We start from the raw sequence: 25,808 nt of genomic DNA, 5'->3' as shown, positions 1-25,808 counted from the left end.
GGGTAGTTACTGCACATGTATAGAGAGGGATGTGAGTTCTCAATAAACTACGGGGGCACTGATGAGCTCCCTTGTAGTTCATTAACACTTCCTCCAGCTTTCTAACAGAGAGGCAAGGAAGTTGGAGGAAGTGTCTGCAGGAGCCTGACATTGCACTTGTGATACACTAATCTGGTGTGCAATGCTTTGGAGCTTACTATAGAAAAAAAAATGCACAATTTTTTTCTGCTAAAATATGTGCATGTATTATTTTTTTCCTGTAGGGTGAACTTAGCCTTTAATTACTGAACCACAACAGAGAGTTTAGCAAATGCACATAAACCTAAAGGTTAATTTTTAACATAAAAAACAGAATAAGGACAATGCACTAACACTTTGAGCCTACTTTAAAGAAGAACTACAAAACGGTTAGAAACTGCATCGCAACTAGCATGTGTTGTGACAATAACCTCTTTAGTCAGAAGGAACTTACTAACTAACGAACGGTCATTTGTAATGTACAGCATAATGTATAACATTCAGCATTTGGGGGCTGGCCAAGCTGCTCCGACTACCCCATATTGTGAGGAGGTGGGCTTGTCATATAGTGGTGGGGGGGTCACTCACCCATGCACATGGGGTACCTTTGGATGTGTGTTCATGCTCATCAATGGCCATATTCAATTCAAATCAACCTTATGGTGGTACTTTAACTTAGAGATGAGCCATACAAGTAGTAAATGTACAGAGTTTCCCTGTGGATATGTCGTACTGTGTCCTTACATACCTTACTGATTAATGTCACATTGAGGAGGGACATTGCATGCCCAGGCCCTCTCCACCAGGCACCATACCTGTGCCACCTCACTCCCATTGACAGAATGGGGTCCTGTTGAACACCTGCGTGGACCTCGTGCTTGTTCCTCATTAACTCTTTCCTCTCCCCCATACCATGCTGCTAGGCTGCTTGAAGAACAGAGGAAGTCAGCACCCCAACCCAAGCGCTACTGGAGAACACCTCACCCAAGCCAGGTACCATGCAAATAACTGGCTAATGTACACTTGCACTAGTTTCAGTTACCCATAGTAACTGCATTCGTCCTCTGCCTTGTCTCGCTGAGTTAAGTAGTGGTCTTCCTTCATACCATGAACCATCATGTACCCCTTTAAGTAACTTCAAACCAGGCTAAGAACAGTTGAGGCAACTTTATTTAACAATGAATTTAGCACAGTCTGACATGAACATTTGTGACACCATTCTCTAACGCTAACTAAGTGGCCCAAGCATACCTCAATAGGTGGCAGTCCATTTCTGGCAAAGTCTATACTGTAGAATTCTCTGGTATCTTCAGGAGGACTGCAAGGTCCAGTGGTCCTGCACCACAGCTTATGGAATTGCGGTACCCTGATTAAGCAGGAGCTAACAGCCCCTGTCCCCAGCCTTACCTCCTACTTATATATATCACAGGATGGGTAGGCTAGTTCCAAAAAAAGACTGGGAAAAAATTACAGACAATTAACCCCTTTCCCGGCCTGGGCCAGCCAGCTGTCTATCTACCTAATATAGGCAACCTACCTACAAGCACTTAGGAATGTCATGGTGACCCTTTTATTGCTTGTTGGTGGGAGAAAAAAATTACCTAAATTCTATGGTAAATGGAAGGAAAAATTGCTCAGCACTGGTGGTCATGACATCAAAGGTCAGTGGAAGGAAGAAATGTCTGCCATTGGTAATCAGGGAATAGAAAAATATGTCCTGTTGTCAGTGGAAAAAAGCAATGGTGTGTCTGTGTGTGTAAGGGGGCATAAATTGGTGTAAAATGGGGGGAAAGAGGGGGATTGTGGTTTAGTGGGGGCGCATTGGTGCTAAATGATGCTCATTGTAAGGCAGAGGTTATGCAAAGAAGATGCCTGGGACTCTGGACTTTCTCTTTATTGCTTGGAAGCCTTTTGCAAGTTAATCATATTTAGCCTGGCGCCAAACTGTTTGTAATTCGTTTCTCCTCTCATGTATCTCTAACTCCAAACTCCTCTATATTATGTTATCTACAATTAAGGGTTATTTCCTGGACCTGCAGAGCTTTGATCTCACAGACAGTTGCTAGCATTCCTCTTCTATTCTCCCACCTGGCAAGAGTCCAGTGTGGCAGTGGGAAATGAGGGTGAAGTTACAGCATGTCTGTGCATGTAGAATTGGTAGCAAAGGCAGTTGCAAGGTAGCCAGGAGGCTGGGGGGTTACCATTGCTAAGGCTGACTCAGGTTGTGCAGTCACCTTGGGGTTTATTTACTAAAGCTGGAGAGTCCAAAATCAGACTCCCTTCTGCATAGAAACCAATCAGCTTCCAGGTTTCATTGCCAAAGCTTCATTGAACAAGCTGAAGTTAGAAGCTGATTGGTTTCTATGCAGAAGGGAGTCTGATTTTGGACTCTCCAGCTTTAGTAAATAAACCCCCTTGAGTCAACTGGCTGACAAGGGAAGATTTTGAAGAACACTTGCTCCTATCCAGTGGACAATAATTGACAGGAGCAAAGCAGACATTTTTTACACACTGTCTGTAAATTAACAGGGATGTTACAGAGATGAGCCAATAATGATACACAAAAGGTTTGAGAAGGTTGGTCAAGTCCTTATAATGACCCTGTCACTCTTTCAGGACTTGATCACTGCCTCCTGCTTCCCTAGAGATTTCTATTAGCCATAACTATAATAGGATGACTCTCTTTTTTTAACAGTTGCGTTTATTGAAATTGTACAAAAGTATAATAAATCAAGGTACATAAGAACGAGCAAGCTTATGGCAGTCATTAGATATACAATACACATGAGATTCCAATGCTAAAGATAGGATGACTCTAGTCAGAAAGGTCAAGGATCTGGACAGAGCAGATTCACTGAAGGGGCTGCAGGTATGTGTACTGCCTGCAGTTTATACTTGTAAGCAGTATTTTATTTTAGTTAAATTTGGAGTTAGTTTATCTTAATGACTGAAGTCAATATTTGTGCTTTAGAGTATTTTGGGATTTTGGAAAAATCTGCAGTCATTAGGGTATGCTTGCTATTCAATTCACAAGCCAAGTTATTATGATTAAATGTCATATAGGTAGGCTTAGTAGGGAAGTATTAAAACAACCTTGTGACACAGTATACCACATTTATTTATTCATTTATAACTTTATACTATTTTATTTATTATTTATACAGTGCTAGCATGGTAACTTTTCAGAGTTCATATACCATTTGATCCCTGTTTGCCCTTAATTGAGCTCAGAATCATATTTTACAGTTATGTATTATGACCAATTTAACCAGAAACAAATTTATCAGCTCGGATTTTGTGGCAAAGCACCGCAGATTTTGGACAAATATATAAGGTCCATGAAGATAGTTATTCTGATAGGAATGGAATCCAAATGCTACGAGGACACAGTGCTAACCCCCACGCCATCATGCTGCCCTTTCAAATGTATGTTTCAGCAAGGTAATTCTGTCTATGCAGATGTTTTGGGTGTATAATTTGTTCTACTTCTGGAATTAACAATCCTTTCTCCTTCCTGCACACTGTGCCTCCTTGTTATAAAAAGAGGTGAGGTTTCACAAAGTAGTAAAATGTGTTAAAATGTAAACATGTTGCTTTTATTAGTGAGAGCATTTGTGGAAATTGGGTGTGGAGCTGTAACAGCTGCAGTGAAAACATGGCACCTATTTAATGGCATTCTCTCTTCACCTATATACCTTTCCACTAATCTCTTGCAAATGTGGAAAATGTTCTAATCATTACAATTCATAAAATCTTTTCACTGAATTCCAGCAATACAAGTGTAAAATTCATAAACAGTGTGTGTAATTTATCCTGGTAAGCTGCAGTATTTTAGCTATAGTTATATATTATATGATCTTAAAAAAAGATGACCTGCGGGCCCCTTTTGTGCAATTTAGGTAGAAGTCCAGCTAATTTAGCAAATAGCTAAATACAAAGCTAATCTACACACAACTTCACTATTTTATCAACCAAAGGATTTGCAATTTTTGGAGAGCCATAGTCATGCACACACGTCTTCTACTTAGGAAGATCACTCTGCTACTTTCTGGGTTAGCTGTACTTTTAGTCTCTGTAGCAGACACTTTTGCCCCACAGCATGGCAGTGCTAAAAAGGAACTATGAGATATAATATGATACAGTATCATTCATAAATTGAATCTGTTGCTTTAATGTGCCACTGCAACAGAATAAAATCTGACCCGCCAATATTTGCATTATGTATGCGCTGGGATTGAGAGTCTGTCTCATCTTCATTTATGAATCTGTCTCAAATTTTTGCAAATCTGTTTTCAGCTTGCTGTTTCTAAATATTTTGATACTTTTCTTGCTAAATGTCCCCCTATGTATGTTAACCACTTGCCCTCCAGAGGATTTACCCCCCTTCCTGACCAGGCCATTTTTGACCAGGCCATTTTTTGCGTTACGGCGCTGCATTACTTTAACTGACAATTGTACAACCCAAATTAAATTTCTGTCCTTTTTTTTCCCACAGAGCTTTCTTTTGGTGGTATTTGATCACCTGTGCGTTTTTTATTTTTTGTGCTATAAACAAAAAAAGACCAACATTTTTGAGAAAAATACTATATTTTTGATTTTTTGCTATTAAACATGTTCAGTAAAAAATTTTAAAAATCAAATTTTGGCATAAATTTAGGGCAAAATGTATTTTGCTACATGTCGTTGCTAAAAAAAAGATCCCAATACGTGTAAATTAATTGGTTTACATGACAGTTATAGCGTTTACAAATGGCGGTATATATACTGGAATTTTTTAAAAAAAATTTTTACTGGTAATGGCGGCAATCAGTGACTTATAGCAGGACTGCAGAGCGCATTCTGACACTGGGGGGAACTGACTTGGTGTCACTGACATCCCCAGTGACACCAATACAGTGATCAGTGCTAATAAAAAGCACTGACACTGTACTAATGGCACTAGGCAGAAAGGGGTTAACATCTGGGGTGATCAAAGGTTTAACTGTGTGCTGTTTCACAGTATGCTGTGTGTGTGCTTTCCACTGTAAGGACAGTGCTTTGTATGGCTCTGCTATGCAGAGTCATACAAAGCAGTGTGCAGGAGCTAACAGGGGAGAGAACTGTATTGTTTACATACAGTTCTCTCCCACGTCGGTAATACTCGGCGATTACCGGGTGCCGGCAAGTAATCACTGGCCATGACCCGGCGATTGACAGCCGAGACCGTGAATGAAGGCACAGATAGGGTGCATGCGTGGCTCGCGTGCACTCCCTACCCAGAACTGCAAAATCACATATATACATAAGTGATTTTGCGCCCCCTTGCTGCCCTGTAGCAGTATTTCTGCTGTAGGGCGGAGAGGAAGCGGTTAACAAGAAGTAGAATATAGAATAAAATATATATTTTTACAGTTTTTACCAGTGATAGAAAACTTTGTTGAGAAAATGAAGCACTGCAGATAAATACTCACTATAATTTACACTGGCAAATTTTATCATTCATGTTATTCACAAATAAAATAAATGCATTTTAAAAATTGTGTACATAACACTACAAAAATGGCAAATGTTTGCTAAAATTATTTATATATAGTAGTATAAATATAAAAAAAATGAAACAACTGGCAGAGAATCCTCACCAGATTTCTCAAACTGTCCCGAGCCGCTGACATTCATCAGACTCACACATCATATGGCAAATATGGTTTTGTTCTTCCTGAGGAAGTGCATCTATTATATTATTAATGATATGGCAATATATTTTTTGTACTATATTATTTAAGTTTTAACGATAGAAAAACATTTAATATTACGGTATATCAAGACACATTTGAAATTCCATTTAGGGTTTCAAAACTCTGTGGCCATGTATAGTTTTTAATAAATACCTTTATTTTTTAATATAAGCAAAGAACTTTCTTTTTCTATCTCTAAATTGCAATATTTCCTTCATCTGGCTGTCTTGAAGGGGAGAGTTTAATCCTCCACTATAGCCCATCCCAGCTAGTTAAAGGGACCCTGTGTGTTTGACTTTAACCACTTCCAGACCGGACACTTTTACCCCCTTCCTGACCAGGGCAATTTTCAGCTTTTAGCGCTATCACACTTTGAATGACAATTGCGCGGTCATGCAACACTGTACCCAAATGAATTTTTTACCATTTTTTTGAGATAGATAAAGCTTTATTTTGGTGGTATTTATTCACCAGTGGGATTTGTATTTTTTTTGCTATGTAAATGAAATGTCCAAAAATTTTGAAAAAAAGTGTTTTTTTATAAAATTTTGCAAATAAATAATATTTCATCATAAATCTTAGCCAAAATTTATTCTGTTATCTTTTTAGTAAAAAAAAAAAATCCAAATTAGTTTATAAGCAAAAATTATAATTTTTAAACATTTTTTTTTACATTTTTATTTTATTTTTTTATATTATTATTAGAGATGAGCGAATCGAACCAGGCGAACCGGAATTCGATACGAATTTCAGGAAAAATTCGATTTGCGTCGAATCCGAATATTTGCCTACTTCGGGTGCGCGAATCGGATTTTTCCCGATCAGCCGGCAAAAGTGTCCCTGCAGAGAGCTCCGCTATTTCTGACAGTTCTCTGACAGAAGGAACACATGTACAGCGGTTGAAACATTGTATCTATTAGTTTCCATTTAGGATACAGATGTTTCAACCGCTGTACATGTGAAGAAGCTGTCAGAGAACTGTCAGAAATAGAGGAACTCTGCACATACACTTTTTGCCGGTTTGGAATTCTTATTTTCATCCTACTTCTTCTTCTTCTTCTACTTCTTCATCCTCATCCTCATCCTCAGAAGAAGAGGATGAGGATGAGGAAGAAGAAGTAGGATGAAAATAAGAATAATTCCAAGCCGGCAAAAAGTGTATGTGCAGAGTTCCTCTATTCTGCAGATACACTTAGAGGAGCTCTGCAGATACACTTAGAGGAGCTCTGCACATACACTTTTTGCCGGCTTGGAATTAATCTTATTTTCATCCTACTTCTTCTTCTTCTTCTTCATCCTCATCCTCATCCTCAGAAGAAGAAGAGGATGAGGATGAAGAAGAAGAAGTAGGATGAAAATAAGAATAATTCCAAGCCGGCAAAAAGTGTATGTGCAGAGTTCCTCTATTCTGCAGATACACTTAGAGGAGCTCTGCAGATACACTTAGAGGAGCTCTGCACATACACTTTTTGCCGGCTTGGAATTAATCTTATTTTCATCCTACTTCTTCTTCTTCTTCTTCATCCTCATCCTCATCCTCAGAAGAAGAAGAAGAGGATGAGGATGAAGAAGAAGAAGAAGAAGTAGGATGAAAATAAGAATAATTCCAAGCCGGCAAAAAGTGTATGTGCAGAGTTCCTCTATTCTGCAGATACACTTAGAGGAGCTCTGCACATACACTTAGAGGAGCTCTGCACATACACTTTTTGCCGGCTTGGAATTAATCTTATTTTCATCCTACTTCTTCTTCTTCTTCTTCATCCTCATCCTCATCCTCAGAAGAAGAAGAAGAGGATGAGGATGAGGATGAAGAAGAAGAAGAAGAAGAAGTAGGATGAAAATAAGAATAATTCCAAGCCGGCAAAAAGTGTATGTGCAGAGTTCCTCTATTCTGCAGATACACTTAGAGGAGCTCTGCAGATACACTTAGAGGAGCTCTGCACATACACTTTTTGCCGGCTTGGAATTAATCTTATTTTCATCCTACTTCTTCTTCTTCTTCTTCATCCTCATCCTCAGAAGAAGAAGAAGAGGATGAGGATGAAGAAGAAAAAGTAGGATGAAAATAAGAATAATTCCAAGCCGGCAAAAAGTGTATGTGCAGAGTTCCTCTATTCTGCAGATACACCTAGAGGAGCTCTGCAGATACACTTAGAGAAGCTCTGCACATACACTTTTTGCCGGCTTGGAATTAATCTTATTTTCATCCTACTTCTTCTTCATCCTCATCCTCATCCTCAGAAGAAGAAGTAAAGGATGAGGATGAGGATGAGGATGAAGAAGAAGAAGAAGAAGTAGGATGAAAATAAGAATAATTCCAAGCCGGCAAAAAGTGTATCTGCAGAGCTCCTCTAAGTGTATCTGCAGAATGTCATTTATGGAAACAAATAGATACAATGTTTCAACCGCTGTATGGAGTGAATGTCCCAGAACTGTCAGAAATAGACTATTTATGACAGTTCTGGGACATTCCCTCCATACAGCGGTTGAAACCGCTGTATGGAGTGAATGTCCCACAACTGTCAGAGATAGACTATTTCTGACAGTTCTGGGACATTCCCTCCATACAGCGGTTGAAACATTGTATCTATTTGTTTCCATAAATGGATCCATTTATGGAAACAAATAGATACAATGTTTCAACCGCTGTATGGAGTGAATGTCCCAGAACTGTCAGAAATAGACTATTTATGACAGTTCTGGGACATTCCCTCCATACAGCGGTTGAAACCGCTGTATGGAGTGAATGTCCCACAACTGTCAGAAATAGACTATTTATGACAGTTCTGGGACATTCCCTCCATACAGCGGTTGAAACCGCTGTATGGAGTGAATGTCCCACAACTGTCAGAAATAGACTATTTATGACAGTTCTGGGACATTCCCTCCATACAGCGGTTGAAACCGCTGTATGGAGGGAATGTCCCACAACTGTCAGAAATAGACTATTTCTGACAGTTCTGGGACATTCACTCCATACATGTCCCAGAACTGTCAGAAATAGACTATTTCTGACAGTTCTGGGACATTCCCTCCATACAGCGGTTGAAACCGCTGTATGGAGTGAATGTCACAGAACTGTCAGAAATAGACAGAAACTGTCACAGAACTGTCCTTCTTCTCATCCTTCTCCTTCTTCTCATCCTTCTTCTCATCCTTCTTCTCATCCTTCTCCTTCTTCTCATCCTTCTCCTTCTTCTCATCCTTCTCCTTCTCCTTCTTCTCATCCTTCTCCTTCTCCTTCTTCTCATCCTTCTCATCCTTCTCCTTCTTCTCATCCTTCTCCTTCTCCTCCTTCTCCTTCTCCTTCTTCTCATCCTTCTTCTCATCCTTCTCCTTCTCCTTCTTCTCATCCTTCTCCTTCTCCTTCTCCTTCTCCTTCTCCTTCCTCATCTCCAAGGGCATTTAAATTAAAGGTACAGTGTTCTGCACTAATTTAAAGGCTCTCTGAAGCCTAGAAACCCTTTTTATAAGTTAACTTCGTAGCGAATTAATTCGCATCGAATCAAATTTCTTCCTGGAATTCGCCGAATCAGCCGAATCGAATTTTTGAAAAATTCGCTCATCTCTAATTATTTTTTTTTTTATTTTTTTTTTTACATACTGTCACCCTAGCAGTACAGTGTCACCATGGTGACACTGTACTACTTGTGAGGGGTGATGAAGATTTTTTTTTTTTTTTTACACTGATTGCTTTTACACCCATATAGGATGTAAAAGCAATCATTTCTCTTTCTCTCTGTGTGCATTCTTGCACTCATTGAGAAGAACTGAGTGAGCTGTGATTGGTCACAGCTTGTCACATGGTACAAGGCTTTTGTGAATCGCCTTGTACCATGTGACCTCTGTGATCATTCACAGATTTCACACATAGTAAGCAATGATGTCAGAAGTGACATCTTGCTTACTACTTTGTATGTGATCACTGATTGGCCAATCAGTGATCACATGATCGGGACCTCGTACAGAGGTCCCGTCCGACGATCGGTGTTTCACTGTGTCCGGAGCACACAGCGGGCACCGGATCGCGGTGCTGCGCGCTCCCAGGGAGTGCGCACAAGCAGGGTGCGGGGAGGCCGTTTATAGACGACCACCCGACCCTGCAGTGCCACCGTCCGGCCGTTTATATACAACGGCCGGTCGGGAAGTGGTTAAGGATTGTCCACAAGAGTTTGTGGCAGCAGAGTGAATACTTTTAACTAATATCTCCTTTCATTTGTTTTTCTTAAATAGATTTTATATGATTTTATAATCACAAACACATTTTTATTATTCTGCAAGCTCAGACCCCTCACTATGGGCAGCACAGTGGCTAAGTGGTTAGCACTTCCGCCTGGCAGTACTAGAGTTGTTGGTTTGCTACGCAAACTCCTGCCTGGAGTTTGCATGTTCTCCCTGTGCCTGCATGGGTTTCCTCTCACACTCCAAAGACATGCCGGTAGGTACATTGGCTCCTGTCAAAATTGGCCCTAGTATGTGTATGTATGAATGTAAGTTAGGGACCTTAGATTGTACGTCTCTTGAAGGCAGGGACTGATGTGAATGTACAATATATATGCAAAGCACTGTGTAAATTGACGGCGCTATATAAGTACCTGTAATATATAAATGGTTGGATTTCCAGTCGACATATTGACAACTTACAAGGAAAACAGGTAGTGCTGCTGATAAAGTGCATAGGGACAGATCAGTGGAGTTTCTAGGCACTGGCTGGCCCTGTATGGAGTGGGTGGAGTGGATAATTTTGGGGTAGGTGGAGGGAAGGATTTTTATATCCTAATGATGTAAATGTCCTGCAGATTCTATCCAGCATGTCCCTGTCCACATGCACTACATTGAAACCATGCTGCGTGTGTTTTTTCACAGGGCATAATTCTTAATTATAGGGGCATTTTTTAGACAGACAATGAGATTTACAGGCAGGAGATTGTGGGAGACAGGGGCAGAGTGCTGTCACCCCATAGCACAAAGTGCCTAAACAATGACCTTTATTTCACTATCACAAGTTATTATCGTAAACACTAGCCATCAATATAAAAAGAGTGTATCCAAAACTTTGCTAATAAAAGTAAAGTTTAAAATATTTGAATTACTGTTTTGGATTTCATAGACATTTTATAGCAAAATAAATTCATATAGACAGTGTAGCACTGTAAAATGGAAAATAGATGGTGTGATAATTGTGCGCACAGATATGGACAATGACAACCATAATTTGGATCATACACTGAAAATGTCATTCTCCCTCCAAATCAGTCCCCCTCCCTTTTTTTTGAATGGCATGTGGTGTGTGTGTATGCTGGGGTCACAAGGGCATCGGGCACAGCTGGATATGCTTCATGGTTGTAAACCCAATTAGCTGGTTCCATGAAGTCTGCCAGACCCTTGCCTTGGCCTGGTCATAAAGCTATAAACCAATCAGTCACTGGACATGAAAGCATTCCGGAGTGACAGTAAAACATACATCCCACTTGAAACCACTTTTTCATACAATTTCATAAATCCCGGCAGGAACAAGGTACAATAAATCAAAGCATATATTCAGATAGGTCAGTTTAATACGAGTCACCTGATACTTCACACCCCTAGACGTCTACCAGAGAGCAGAAAGCAATATCTCTTTAACCGTCACAGCCAGATATGTCATAATTGATATCTGGACGTTCAGAATATCATTCTGCATATTAACCTGCCAGTGGCTAGGCTGCTGCATGCACCTATGGAAGGTTATTGCCCATGGTATAAACTTGGGAGGGATTTGGTCCTAACCTGGGTCTCCGCCTAAACCCCCTCTCCAAATGAGGTGATTGGCCCTTGGCTTCATTAGACACCCCCTGCTGGGTTCCTAGAAAACAGGCTGTCATGCCTGGAGAGAGAAGATGAAGAGATTTGCGCTTTTAACATCAGGAACCAACTTTGGGAGAAAAGACACCCTTTTGTTCGGACACTTGAACGCTGCTTAAACCAGGACTTCTGCAAGTATTCTACCTTCTTAAACTTCTTTCTGTTATCTCTCTGTTGTGTTATTGCTCTCTCTCTCTCTCTCTCTCTCTCTATATATATATATATATATATATATATATATATGTTACATCTTTTCTGTAAATATTTTTATTGCACCATTTTGACCTTTTTAGTAATAAATCCTATTTTCTGAAAAGTGTTGAATTGTTTCTAAAGCTCTTTAATGCAAACTAAGAATCCCTGTTTCTGAAGAGTGCTACTGGGTGTTTTAAAACCTCTGGATACATCTGTCTGCGGTGACAGTGTGTATACAGACGCTTATTCAAACATCCTAGAGTTACTGCTGAGATTTGTGAGTTTCCTCCTTCTCTGTAAAAAGGTGGTGGTGGCAGTGTGAAGGGTTATTTGCTTAATTAACCTGACCCAGTAACGATCACTCTCAGGATGTTGGCACCTAGATTGGGGTCCAGTGAGCTGTTAAAATCTTTGTGCAGGGTGCAGCTGAGAGTGGCATTGTTACGCAAGTGGCAGCGCGGTTTTAGATTAGCTAGTCCTTCGGTCACAAGTTGGTAAGAAGGCCTGGGGTCTGATGCCGCGGCCATCACAGATGGCACTATATGACATATAGAGTATACTAGTACAGCTCTCGAAATATCCACTCACCTGCTCGCATTGGGTGAGTGGAAATAAGGTGTGGGCGAGCAGTGTGTGGGAGGGTCAGCAGTGGGGCTGGTGACAAGCAGCAATCTCCTGTATGGCTTTCAATGAAGCAGCTGAAAACCGCTGTGTTCCTCAGTGCCCAGTCTCCTATTGGTGCGGGGGATAGGGGGGAGGGGCTGGGCATTGAGGAGCACGGGGGGGGGGGACCAGGAAAGAAACAGAATGATCAGGTGTGATCTTTTGTGCAGCGGTGACAAGCAGCGATCTCCTGTATGTCTTTCAATGAAGCAGCTGGAAGTCGCTTCTCCTCCCTTCCCTCCCGTGGATCTGATCTGCCTCCCCCTGTGCCCACTCACACTTCAGTCCATGCAGCTTCAGAGGATCTGTGGGCGGGAAACTGAACACAGAGCAGCCGACAGCTTCTAAATGAGCTTGTGAGTCCGACTGACCTACCTTCCTTTCACCCACCCCTTCCTTCCTTCCTTCCTTCCTTCCTTCCACCCCTCCCTTCCACCCACACCTTCCTTCCTTCCACCCCTCCTTCCCTTCCTTCCACCCCTCCCTTCCTTCCACCCGCCATCCCTTTCTTCCATCCACCCCTTCAATCCTTTGAACCCACCCCTTCCTTTCTTCCACCCCTCCCTTCCTTCCTTTCTTACACCCACCCACCCCTTCCTTCCTTCCACTCCTCCCTCCCTTCCTTCCTTCCTTCCTTCCTTCCTTCCTTCCTTCCTCCCTTCCTTCCTTCCTTCCACCCACACCTTCCTTCCTTCCACTCCTCCCTCCCTTTCTTCCACCCACCCTCACTTCCTTCCTTCCACCCGCCCACCCAGTCCTTCCTTCCTTCCACCCCTCCCTCCCTTCCTTCCATCCACCCACTCCTTCCTTCCATCCACCCCTTCCTTCCTTCACCTCTCTCCCTTCCTTCCTTCCACCCACCCCTTTCTTCCTTCCACTCCTCCCTTCTTTCCACCCACCCTTCCTTCCACCCACCCCTTCCACCCACCCCTCCCTTCTTTCCTTCCACTCACCCTTCCTTCCCCCCACCCCTCCCTCCTTTCCTTCCTTCCACCAAACCCTTCCTTCCTTAGACCCACCCCTCTTCCCTCTGATCCTTCCTTTTTTACCCCTCCCTTTCTTCCTTCCACCCACCCACCTCTCCCTTCTTTCCTTCCTTCCACCCATCCCTTCCTTCCTTCCATCCACCCCTTCCTTCTACCCATCCCTTTATTTCTTCCTTCCACCCACCCACCCATCCATCCATCCCTTCCTTCCTTCCACCCACCCTTCCTTCCACCCCTTCTTTCCTTCCGTCCCTTTCTTCTCCCCACCCACCCCTCCCTTCTTTCCTTTCACCCCTCCCATCCTTCCATTCTCCCCTTCCTTCCCTCCAATCCTTCTTTCCACCCCTACCTTCCTTCCTTCCAGCCCTCCCTTCTTTCCACCCACCCCTTCATTCCCTCCTAACCTTCCTTCCACCCCTTCCTTCCTTTCACCACTCCCTTCATTCCTTCCACCCCTCCCTTATACCTCTCCCTTCGTTCCTTCCAGCCACCCTCCACTCCCTTCATTCCTTCCTTCCACCCACCCCTTCCTTCCTTCCTTCCTTCCTTCCTTCATTACTTCTTTCCTTCCCTCCCTCCCTTCCACCCCTCCCTTCCGTCCACCCCTCCCTTCCTTCCCTCCTTCTTACTTTCCTTCCTTCCTTCCTTCCTTCCACCCCTCCCTCCCTCTCTGCCTTCCTTCCATCCACCCTCCCTTCCTCCCTCTCTTCTTTCCACCTCACCTTCCTTCCTCCCTTCTTTCCACCCCTTTCTCCCTTCCTTCCATTTCCTTTCTCCCTTCCTTCCCTTCCTTCATTCTGCATTAAACATTTAACAGTGCTATTTCATGAGATAATTTACGAGGGCGTGTTTAGCGGTGGAATTAGAGGCGGGACAGGTTAGGGGTTGGGTGGGGCAACTGGTGGTGAGTAGCTCTTAAGTCCTGGCTAGTAGCTCAGGATTTTAAATTTTGAGCCCTGTATTAGTATCTGTTATATTGAAACAGAAAATAGTATCTGGCTATAGGTGAATACAGGAAATTGAAAAGTGACAGGGGGGAAAAGAGTGGCTATAGATATTGCCATCAAAGTGATGTTTAGAAAGAATCTATTATTGCTAAAGCTTTGTGTTCCCGATGATGTCAGTGGACATAACATATAGGGTGGAGTTTGGGTGATGTCATCATGTTGGAAGGAGTCTTGGTGCATGCACGGGCACACTGTCCATTATCATCTGACCCGATCCGACAGACGGAAGGGGAATTGGTTCCCCATCCGTCCCTTTTTGGTTGGTGTAAACGAACACATGTCTGTTTATGCCCGCTGCTCCATAAAGGAGAATGGAGGTTCTGATCAGGTCTGCCTGAAAAACGGGCAGGAGGACCCGATCGAAACATCCATGTGAAAGAGCCTTAACAGAAAAATAAAATAAAAAAATTTCAAATGATAAAATAAGTAGGTTTGTAAATAATAGGTAAATACATATAAGTGCGCATCCAGAAAATAAACAAATAAATACATTTAAGTCTGTAATGATAATGATACCAAACAGTCCAGTAAATGTGAATATCATCCACGTGGTGGATCCAGGTATCCATCAATGACCACAGTGAACCATCTGTATTAACTTCAGTGACTCCATGTATCAGCATATCAGGCCAGACAGCATTGGTACTTGTAGAGAGGAACAGATTCAGCACATAGTGTAAACCACTCACATACACTTTTATTAAAACAGACAAGTACTTACAAATGTAGGTTAAAAACAGCATGTAGTCACAACTGCAGTATTTCCCCAGCATCCACCTGTGGAGTGTAAAGATGTCACCGGTATGGCCCCTCCCAATGCATTTCAACATCAAAAAGCATCTTCAGAGGAAACAGGAGCAGGTAATCCCCAGTTTGTATTGCTGTCCTTGTCCATGTTTTCTTGATGAATATAAATATAAAAAAGTAAATATGTAGATAAAATTTTAAAAAACTACGACTTTCACGTGCAGAAACTCTTCATCTTACTTCAGGCCTGCCTGACCTATTTTTTTGTAAATAAAGAAGATTGACTGACTTTAATGGCAGCTATGACAATAGGGATGTGGTGACAATGAATTCAGTATGTGGTGCTTTGGTATACACGAGTTTACTGCAAAAGCATGTGCTAAGATGCTTCAAAAAAGGGACATTTTCAAAGTGCCAACAACAAGTGTACACTTTGCATGCTCAAAATAAAAAGGCCCTTGCAAAATAAAATAAAAAAAATAAAATATACCCAGGGGTGGACTGACAACTCATGGGGCCCCCGGGCAATAGGGGATCATGGGGCCCCTGTGTCCTTGCCCAAACTCAAAAAAGCCTATGAAAAAGGTACCAGGGGCATCTCATGGGGCCCCCTACTGACCCCGGGCCCTCGGGCAGTGCCCAAGTTTCCAAATGGTCAGTCCACCCCTGAATATAACTCATCCCCCCCAAAAAAAACCTGATCTGTAAAAGGTTGGGTAGCTTTTGGCCATTAGACTTCACACTTAATTTTTGTTATACGTATGGTAGCTGTACATTTTCTGTAGTTTCCCCTCCTGTATTGTGGAAAGGCAGGCAGCCTGTGCCTGTAGGTTTCCCCATGAAGCTATGCCTCTAGCGATCTGACTATAATTAAAGGATAAAAGAAGACTGCTTCATTTACACCACCTTCTCTCAACCATCAGCATCCAAAATCCTCCACCTCCTTGTATTCTGATGTAATCAGCAATCATGTGGTTCAGCAGCTGTCGGTGAGTGCTGCCTGCAGAAAAGCCTGGCTGCTGTGGTAATAAAATACACCTTTCAAGGATCATAGGATCGAAAGCATGTTGGTCACCATCAGGGCACTGGGTGAAGAGTTAGTTCACAGCAAATCTTCAAAATGCCTCATTTTGAACTCCCTAAGGTATCCATGAAAAAATCCCAGGGTTTGGGAGGAATAAAATATCCCCCTTGAAGCCTTTCCAACCCTCCTCCTCAACATCAACACCTAAATCCTCCTCATTGTTAGCACACCAACCTTTTTGTTCCTTACCACCAGCACCTTAACCCTCCTCCCCACTTCCAAAACCTAAGCCCTTCTCCTCACCGCCAGCATCCTCCACCTTATATTTCTTCTCTGTCTCCTTCTACTTCATTGTATTACACATGCTGGTGGAGGGCAGGCATGTAGTTCTGTGCAAAATAATGGTGACTTGGGGGATTTAATTTTTGGAAAAATAATGATGCCTGGGTACCATCCACTCTGGTGGGCTAGAGGCCAAAAACTCTGCAAAAGGGTATACTGGGCATGGGCTGATTTGGGGACATTTGTTCCTTCAGTTTCATCAGATACCTTAAACAGTTTTAAAAAATAGAGTTCTGTGAAGTCACTGGGGATAGCATTAAATTATTCTTTTGAATTCATATAGCCAGTTGGAGGGACTGTGACTGGATTAGCCGAAGAGGAGGAGGAAAAGGATACATGAATGTGGAATTGTGGTTTGAATTGTTTTTGTGCATTGTTTTCATATATCATTAAACATTTATCCCCAATTCATACTTGATTTTTGAGGCTTTTTTGGCCCATTGACTTCAAAATGGTCTCCTGTAAATTAGAGATACACACGTTTTGTACATTTTTGCTTGTATTTTTATGCCTGAAGAACACTCCTTCTAAAGAACTGTTCTCCCCTCACCCAGCTCAGAAAACAAACAAATGAAGCTTGATACGTGTGCAAAAATGTTTGTAAAATACCTATAAAATGCCTGAAATAAACACTTCAAAATCACCAGGAATATGCTGCTCAGGTATATGGAAATGTAGTTTCATACTGTGAAAAAAAAGGAGCTTACAAGCTATACAATTTAACTGTTGTGCCACAATGCAAGTTGTGCAAAGTTTATTGGTTTACTTTAATATTTTTTTAAGAGTAAATATTCCTATGGCTTTTAGAACTGATGTGGCTACTTCCGCTTTTAAATTCAGGCCTAATACTGCTTGAAAGGGATGAGCTTTAAGGTTAATGTTCTGAGAACAAGTTTGGATTGAACCTTGGCTGTTCTGCCACTGTGTCCCACTGTCAATGCATGTTAATGGTACTGGTGAATGCAGCCCAAGTCTTTAACAACCAATGGAATCACTGGCCCCAGGGGCATAAGTACATGGGTTGCAACTGTGTCCTGGTCCCATGCTCTAAGGGGTCAGTGCGGCTACCCTGTACACCTGGATAGTAGGAGTGGTGGGGCGGTATATAAAGGAACCGATGCCCCCCATTTTTCTCCTGCAGCCTTTCAGAAGCTGCAGGAGGAAAATAAAAGGTATTGGATCCTCTACATGTTGCCTCGCCGCCCCTCCTATCCACCTACTGCTGTGATTGGGCAACTGTGTGCTCCCCCTGGCCCCACCTGATCAGGATGGAGAGCAGGGAATGGGCAGTGAAATGTATTCTTTAATAGCCCCTGCCTTGTCTTAATGAATAGTGTCAGTGGCCTGATGCTTCAGGTGACGAATGAATAGGAAACTCTATACAAAGCTATTTCTGTCCATTCATTCTGTGCAGCTGAGGTTGCAGAGATGGAGATTGAGGTCTGTGTCCTCAGACTCCTTTCTCTGTCCCAAAGGGGAAACATGAGAGGTCTGTTTAGACCCCTGATATTTTACCAAAGTCCTCAAATGGGGCTTCTAAAAATTGTAAAAAAATAACAAATAACGTTGTAAAATAAAATAAAATAACATGGTTAAAAAATAATAAAACAATAAAATAACAAAAATAAAAACTACTGACACCAGTGGTGAAACTATTCCAGGGTCGCAATAGTCACACTGCGACTGGGCTTGGTGTTTTGCCACAATGGGGGGGGGGCAAGACTGCAGGAAGGGGGCCCACTGCAGAATTCACTTTGAAGGTCAGGATGTATGCAACGGGCTGTTTGGAAGGGTCATCAGTGACTAAATATGACCATGTTAAAATTGTGATGTCAGCACATCCCTGATTTCTTGTATATAAACCCAATGACAGCTCCAGAGAACCATCATTAGTGGCAGGAGAGTGATGCAAGCGGACAGGTTTTTCTGTCAAAGGTTGATCAACTCTCCTTCATAAAATGCTTGGGAAGGGGATATCTCATGTGATTATGTACACAAAAATGCTCCATGATCCATCTGCATGGACACATTGTTTGATGTATGTAGCACCTTAATGTTAAACTATAATGGTTGTAGCTCAGTTTTGTTTTAGCAATTTTGTTCTAGCAAGTTTAACATTTTATAACTTTATTTAATAAAAGAATTCAGGTTTTACAACAAGACTGTGTAACATCGATGTACAGGGTATCAGAAGATGGAATACATGTCAAATTATTGAGCAATAAAAAATAAAAGTGTCAATAAAAAGTTTAAACAATACATAAATCAGCAACAAGTTCGGGGATGTAGAAAATAAAAACATTTCATTTAATTTTGGAGCAACAACTAGAATTTAAAATGCTTGTAAACCCTTCATATACCCAGTGAAGTGACTGGCCTCAGGTGATACACAGAGATTAAACAAATCCTCCTACATACTGTAAGTTGTACCTGTCTATTTGCAGTCTTCACTTCTCTACATCTCTTCAAAGTGCTGAACTAATGCAGCTTGTCTGAGAGCTCAAAAAAAAAGGGGGACTGAGAGCTGAAATGACACTCTGCAGAGTTCAGTGAGGAGAATTCTGAGGGCTGACAGGAACAGAGCTGAGACTGTCACTCTGCTGAAGGTCCCTCCCTGTCACCATTTTTGTCTAGTGTCAGGAAAACTTCTCAGAGGTGACTTGTGCTCATAGCAAAGGAACAACATAGTAGGCAGAAATGACACTTAGTGCTCTTAATTGAGACAAGTACACACTATAGAGGCATATACATTGTTCATATTCCATGTCTCAGGTTTACAACCACCTTAAGATAAACAGTAAGCCGCTTAATGATATATATATATATATATATATATATATATATATATATATATATATATATGAACCTTCATGTTACGTGTCCCCCTCCAAACTGCTCACTGGACAATTTATTTCCATCATAACCTTTGTGTCAGGTGTCACAGAAGGCAGCAGAGTTGACTCAGAAAGTTTTGGATTGGCTATGTTATCTGGATGGGATTGTGGATTACATGACTGGTGAAAAAGCATGAAAATTGTTTTGGCAAGTCAAACAATCCACACACACATATATATTCCAACTGTGTGGTTAGTGTTATACAGATTGTGAGATTGTGTTAAGATTACAGATAGTTGCAACCATTTAGTTTAATAGAGTTTTGACATTTGCAAATAATGCTAAAGGCTATACTGTATCAATAGATGAAAAGTTATCCCCCCGAGATTGTATAAATCCTCATGCACACTGGATGTTTTTTACAGCTGCTGTTTTTGGCTTTTGCAATTTTTTTATAGAGCCAGTAAACTCCCCAGCATGTTATCCTATGTGTCCATGTACACATAGACTGTAATCAATGTGTTTTAGCAGGGTGGTGTTTTATTTCTGAAAAAAAAACCCAAAACTAGTGGGTTTCTAAAGGAGTGTTTTAGCTGTAAAAACACTCTAACGCTGACAAACGCAGCAAACTGGTGTTTTTGGATTTTTTTAAGCAAAAAAAAATCCAGTAAAAATCGCAAATGCGAAAAAAAAGCATCAAAACGCATCATAATGCTAATGCAAAAATGCTGAAAAACTCACGTTTTTAATGTGCCTTTACACAGCTAAGGTTACCAGCGTTATTAAAACGTCCAGTGTGCATGGAGCCTAATTAGAGGTTTATTTATGTAACACAAGAGTATAGACATATGACTTTTTACCAGTCTCTTATCAATCACAGGTTATTGGGCAACAATAACCTGTGGGTACCTTTTACCATAATCATCAAGTGGTGACCATATAAATAAGTAGTCTTGTTTACATGAAGAAAATGTGGCCCTGAATGCAATAATGCACAAATGCATAATTCTTTAAATCCATAACTTGAGATATTTTATCAATATGCCATAGTTTTAAGAACCTGCTTAAATTGAATGTGTTACAATAACATGGGCTAAAATAAGTTTTTTACAGTGCATTACCACCACACACAGAAACCAGTAAAGCACAATGTGCTATATTGGTACTATTTATTTTGGATGCCACCGCAACACCCTTATATAATGCATTGCAATACGCTTGGGTACTAGCACGCAAAAACACACAGATGTAAACCATCTGTGCATTTTAGTGCACTACCTAAAATAAAAGTCCATTTTAAATGTATTGCAGAGCTTTGACAACCCCTTTAAATTTATGGGATACTTAACACAATGCAAGTTAGGCGCATGATGCCACACGCTATATGTTTGTGCAATACTTCAAGGCACTCCTGTGAACAAGTCCTTAGTCAACAGATTGTGACAAATGCATATCATTCCAATAAATAATATGCTTTACAGAACACAGCATTACACTTTACCTTTACATTTGTCCCTACCATACAACTGCCCTCCATATTGTAATATTTTCTTCTCATTAGTTTGAAAGAAAGATGTCACTGTACACATTTGAACAAAAATATATTTCATAGTTTTTGAAAACTATAAAAAATGGTAACATTTATAATATTATAGCATGTATATTTGGTACATGCAAAGTCCATTGTTTATTACACAGTATGAGACCATTAGTAACTAGAACAATGGTGCAACCACCAAGCTGTTCGAAATGACCAGATGTGAACTTCATCACTGTTGCTCATTTTCATAGATTGTAGCACTGCAAAGGAAGGCTTTAAAAATCACCTACTTTACAAACAATAATAATTAGCCTGAGCAAATGGCTCAGGCCAATGCCCAGAATGCACATGTGATTTCTATTCCATGAACACAAGTTTTTATTTAAACCAGACCTAAAAGATAAACATATACTCTCACTGCTTACAAATAATAGATTGGAAAAAAGGCACTGTACTTCCTATAATGGAAAAAGGGAATTAATAATGTTGTCTGTTTTATTCTGTAACAGACATACAGTATATTTTATTTAACAATATTAAATAAGTGAAATGTGCTTAGAGCCACTTGTGGCTGAGCAATGTGTTTTTTAAATGAATCTTCCGTTGGCTTCATAGACTCCAATCCAGTGTTTTCAAGATGAGAGGTGATGATTGCAAATATTGGGGAGCAATGAATTCTACAGTACAGTAAAGACACTTATTGAAATAAAGTTCTCACCAAGCTAAAAATGTTTCCAAAGTTTGTATTGTCTACATATTTTCTGATATTTTATTTTTCTTTACTTTTTAGAGAGGGGCAACAAAAGTTGCTGGGAGAATTGTGTTGGATAGTACAGGATGGAATTAGTTAAGAGGACCTACCATTAAATTCAAGGTCTGCTTGTACTGTCCTGACATTCTCCCTTTTTAAAAATGACCTAATACTAGTTCCAAAATGTACCTGTAAAGAAAAAAAGTAGATTTTACTTATCTTACCCCTATCTTCTGCCAGTGGTGCCTAGGGAATGATGGGAATAATGGAGTAATTTCATTCTGGTTAGATCCTGGGGAATACAGAGCACCCAAAAACGTGTGATATTACACTCTAGCAATGCGTTGAGTGTCTTCTTGTGAGATTTTGCCTGCTTTGTTTTCCCTGGAAATCTTCCTGAAAAAACTGTGATTTTCTTTTCATTACAGGTATATTTTGGAACAGCTGACATTGAGTGACTTATTAAAGAGAGGAGGCTCCTGGATATTATATGTGAATCCTTGCAATTGTCATATTTATTTTTATTTTGCAGATTTTTAGAATATATTACAGCTTTTGGAAAATTTGATAAATTGGTAAATTAGTATTTATTACTTTGTTTAGGAATGGTTATTACCACATTATTTACAATATAGCATATAACAAACAAATGTAAATATGGGAAGTGCAAAAAAGGTAAAAAAAAAATCAAAGAAAGGCAAAATATGGAAAAAAAGAATTAATGTTAATATAATTTAAATATAAAAGAAAGATAACTGTAAAGATAACAATAACACCATTTCAAATTAACCGTTTAATATTGAAATGACCAACACAATCTCAATCAGGGGCGGACTGAGCATTTGGAAACTCGGGCACTGCCCGAGGGCCTGGGGTCAGTAGGGGGCCCCATGAGATGCCACTGGTACCTTTTTCATATCCTTTTTTGAGTTTGGGCAAGGACACAGGGGCCCCATGATCCCCTATTGCCCAGGGGCCGCATGAGTTGTCAGTCCGCCCCTGATCTCAATAATTCTAAATTTATTTTATCCAGTCATTGTTGTTATGTATTGGTTTCATCAGCACACCCCAGTCACATTTGACAGTCATCTGGTGACCTGGGAAGCCCTGCTTGTCATGCAGGAGAGCTATTCCCTAACACGCTCACTGCAAATTGTTTGCTGTCTCTCACATTAAAAATCATCAAGTAATAAAATTACAGATTCAGTAAGTACACTTGTTGTGACTGGGAGGCGCTGTTTGATTTTGGCTTCAATTAATTGAGAGCTTAGATAATGAAACTCTGAGTGACATTTATTATTTAGAAGTTTTGCAGTACTTTATAAAGATTACACTAAAGGTTGTATTTGATGACTGAAATGCAACTCCAGCCGAAATGCCATCCAGCCAGCAAAATGTAGTAAATGCAACAGATGTTTTGGGTATATTGGGGGAAGGTTTAGATCTTTTTTGTTTTCTGTTGCTGTATGTGACCCTGTTAGGGAGATTTCCCCTCGATTCCTGTCTCGATGACAATGTTGTGAATATATACAAAAATAATAAATAATAGTGGTTGAAGCCATTCCCCACTCCACTAAAAATGTGTTCCTCTTACTTTCTATCTTGGTGGCACCATTATTACTGGGACGTAAATTGTAAGTAGTTGAATCTCATAAATTGCCAACATCCCTACTCAAGTACAAGATAAACATACATTTCCCATGGGCCTTTAAGGGCTGTGCTTGGCAAAAGGTAGCAAGACATTCTCTGTCCTTGTTTTTAGTTGGGGTGGCTTATCGTGTAATTTGTAATGTGAATATGGCATGCATACATGTTTTATAGAAGTATTAGAGATGTTGTGTCTACAAAAATGTTGAATTGTATTCTAGATATGCTACTGTATACCTTCTATAGCCCTGAGGAGGGACTCTGTGAAATATGTTGGACCTGTCCTGGTCTGGGGACAGTACAGACAGGTTAAGCACTATGGATATATATTTCCCAGACTATGGACTGCTGGGTATTTTGTAATTGCATTGTGTATCTGTACATATGTAATGTGCCAGCCAAAGTGAAATTTTAAAGTTGATTTTCTACAACACTGTGAATAAAGTTGGTGTATAGTTTTTATTGATTATTTTCTGTTTACAATTTATGTACATTGCCCTTATCTTGTCTTTTTGCCGGACATGTTGTAGGGGAAATTTCTACAACAGACACACAAACAGCAATAAAAACCTGATAGAGGTTCTTTTTCTGTTCCCCTCTTAAATCACTCATCAACCCCCCCCCCTCCCCCCAGAAAGACAGAGAAGCTGCCTTTATCAATACTGAATGGGCACAGACATACAATGAGATACAATATATGAGATATTTTGGTTTACCAAAGTAAATGCAGTATAACTTTTATATATAAGTTTTTTTTCCCTGTTCCAGGTGTGCAAGGCCATTCTTGTGCATTGGAAATCAGAAACTCCCCCTAGTAATGAAGATTGGAGACAGAATATGGGAACCATCTTACGATATGATTGTTTAATTTACCAACATCGTGGATGCCCAGGTAAGTTTGAGAAACTTTGGGAAGCATGGTTGGCCATTCTGGATCTAACCCCATTTGACTTGATAATGCATAGACTGATGTAATTATCCTTTCATGATATACTATGCCTATTGCTTTTTTACAACCTGCTCAGGTTCACCTGGATTATTAATTAGGGAGATCTACATGCTCTATTTTCCACTTGTCCACTGCTGGAGAGGAACCTCTGCTGCCCTGTGTGAGTGTGGTTCCGCATATGACTTTACTCCGTAAAGTACCATCATTTTGTTGTATTTATGTGTTCTTTGGACAAATGGTAGCACTGGACCTTTTCTTACTTTTGTTCTTTTTGTTTATGGATGGTTCTTTCTTACTGTTTTATATAGGGTACTATATTCTGTTCTGTGTATTTTTTGTTAAAATAAGTATTCGTAATGCTCATATATTTTTTGAACAAATTTGGAAAGGTTTTACATCTGAACAGTTTCTGTACAGAGCTATTATACAGTGAGTGATTTTTGCAATAGAAACTTTTATGAACAATGTAGGCACCTCAACATTTTTTCTGTACCATGACTGGTAGGAGTTCCAGTTAAATAATTACTGGATATCATTATCAAAACTGAATGGGCACAGGCATGCAACAAGGAATTTCTTACAATACAGGGTCATTTTTTAGCTTTCTTTGTCATAAAAAAGCTACAGGGTACCCTAATAAATGCAGTATAATTATGTTGTACTTATTTTTTTGTTAATAAAAGATTTTGGAATGCTCACATATTTTTAAATAAGAAAAAAACTTAGTGAGTTGTTAAATTTGAGCAGAGTTTCTGTACAGAGTTGTTACGCAATGTGTGATTTTTGCAATAGAAAGTTTTATTAACAATGTATGCACCTCCAGGATATACTGTACTATGACTCATGCAATAACACATAGGATGAAACACTTCATACAGCAATTATCACACATGTAGACTGCAGGATCTGCTCATTTCACATCAGTAGACCACATAATAAACTTTCCCATCACATCAAGGTATATCCTCAGAAACCTTATGTCTCTACCACACATTGAGATTGAGAAGAAGATGGGGTAGAGCGATGAGCTATTTTTTTGGCAACTACCAAAGTCAACGTACATGAAGCAATCTTTATTACCAAATGGAAATACAGAGTAACAGCCAATATTATGGCTTTCACTGACTGAATCACAGCATAAGTATCTGTATTTAATGATCATTCCTGATGCTGTGTGCTGCCAGCATGAGACAGGACGTGTTTGCAAATACTGCCACATCTGTACTTGTGAATGGATCAATTTAAACTGCTGTTCTCATTCTTCAAGCAAAATTAGACTATTAAATGAGTCACCAGAGATGAGGAGCAGGAATAGGTCCCTTCTCAAGGCATTTCTTAAATGTAAATAGTGCTGTCGTTTTCATTCTGCACATGCATTATAAAATAGAGAGAGGAAATACAGAACAGTATGTTTAATTTACCAATAGCATGGGTTGCTTTAGGTTTAAGTACAGCAGGTGTCCAAATAGGATTGTTTGTGTAGTGTGGAGTGATTTCCTTCGTTTGTATCGATTACACATTTCTGAGATACCTACATAAAGTTGTG

The 25,808-nt window shown here is 40.3% G+C and overlaps 1 protein-coding gene across 1 annotated transcript in view; it reads left to right on the top strand.

The window, feature by feature from the left end:
• Positions 1–2,827: 2,827 nt before the first annotated feature.
• Positions 2,828–25,808, top strand: part of LOC149436365 (uncharacterized) — a 101,150-nt gene continuing 78,169 nt past the window's right edge. The window contains exons 1-2 of the mRNA XM_089661694.1: positions 2,828–2,887; positions 24,082–24,205. Coding sequence (XP_089517820.1) covers positions 2,828–2,887; positions 24,082–24,205 — 184 coding nt within the window. The remainder of the gene's footprint in view (positions 2,888–24,081; positions 24,206–25,808) is intronic.

This window comes from Staurois parvus, unplaced genomic scaffold, assembly GCF_062004578.1.
Source record: "Staurois parvus isolate SC_StPar_1 unplaced genomic scaffold, SC_StPar_1.0 ptg001370l, whole genome shotgun sequence".
Taxonomy (NCBI): Eukaryota; Metazoa; Chordata; class Amphibia; order Anura; family Ranidae; genus Staurois; species Staurois parvus.
Note: the sequence above shows the minus strand (reverse complement) of the source record. Positions and strands in the feature narration are given on the sequence as shown.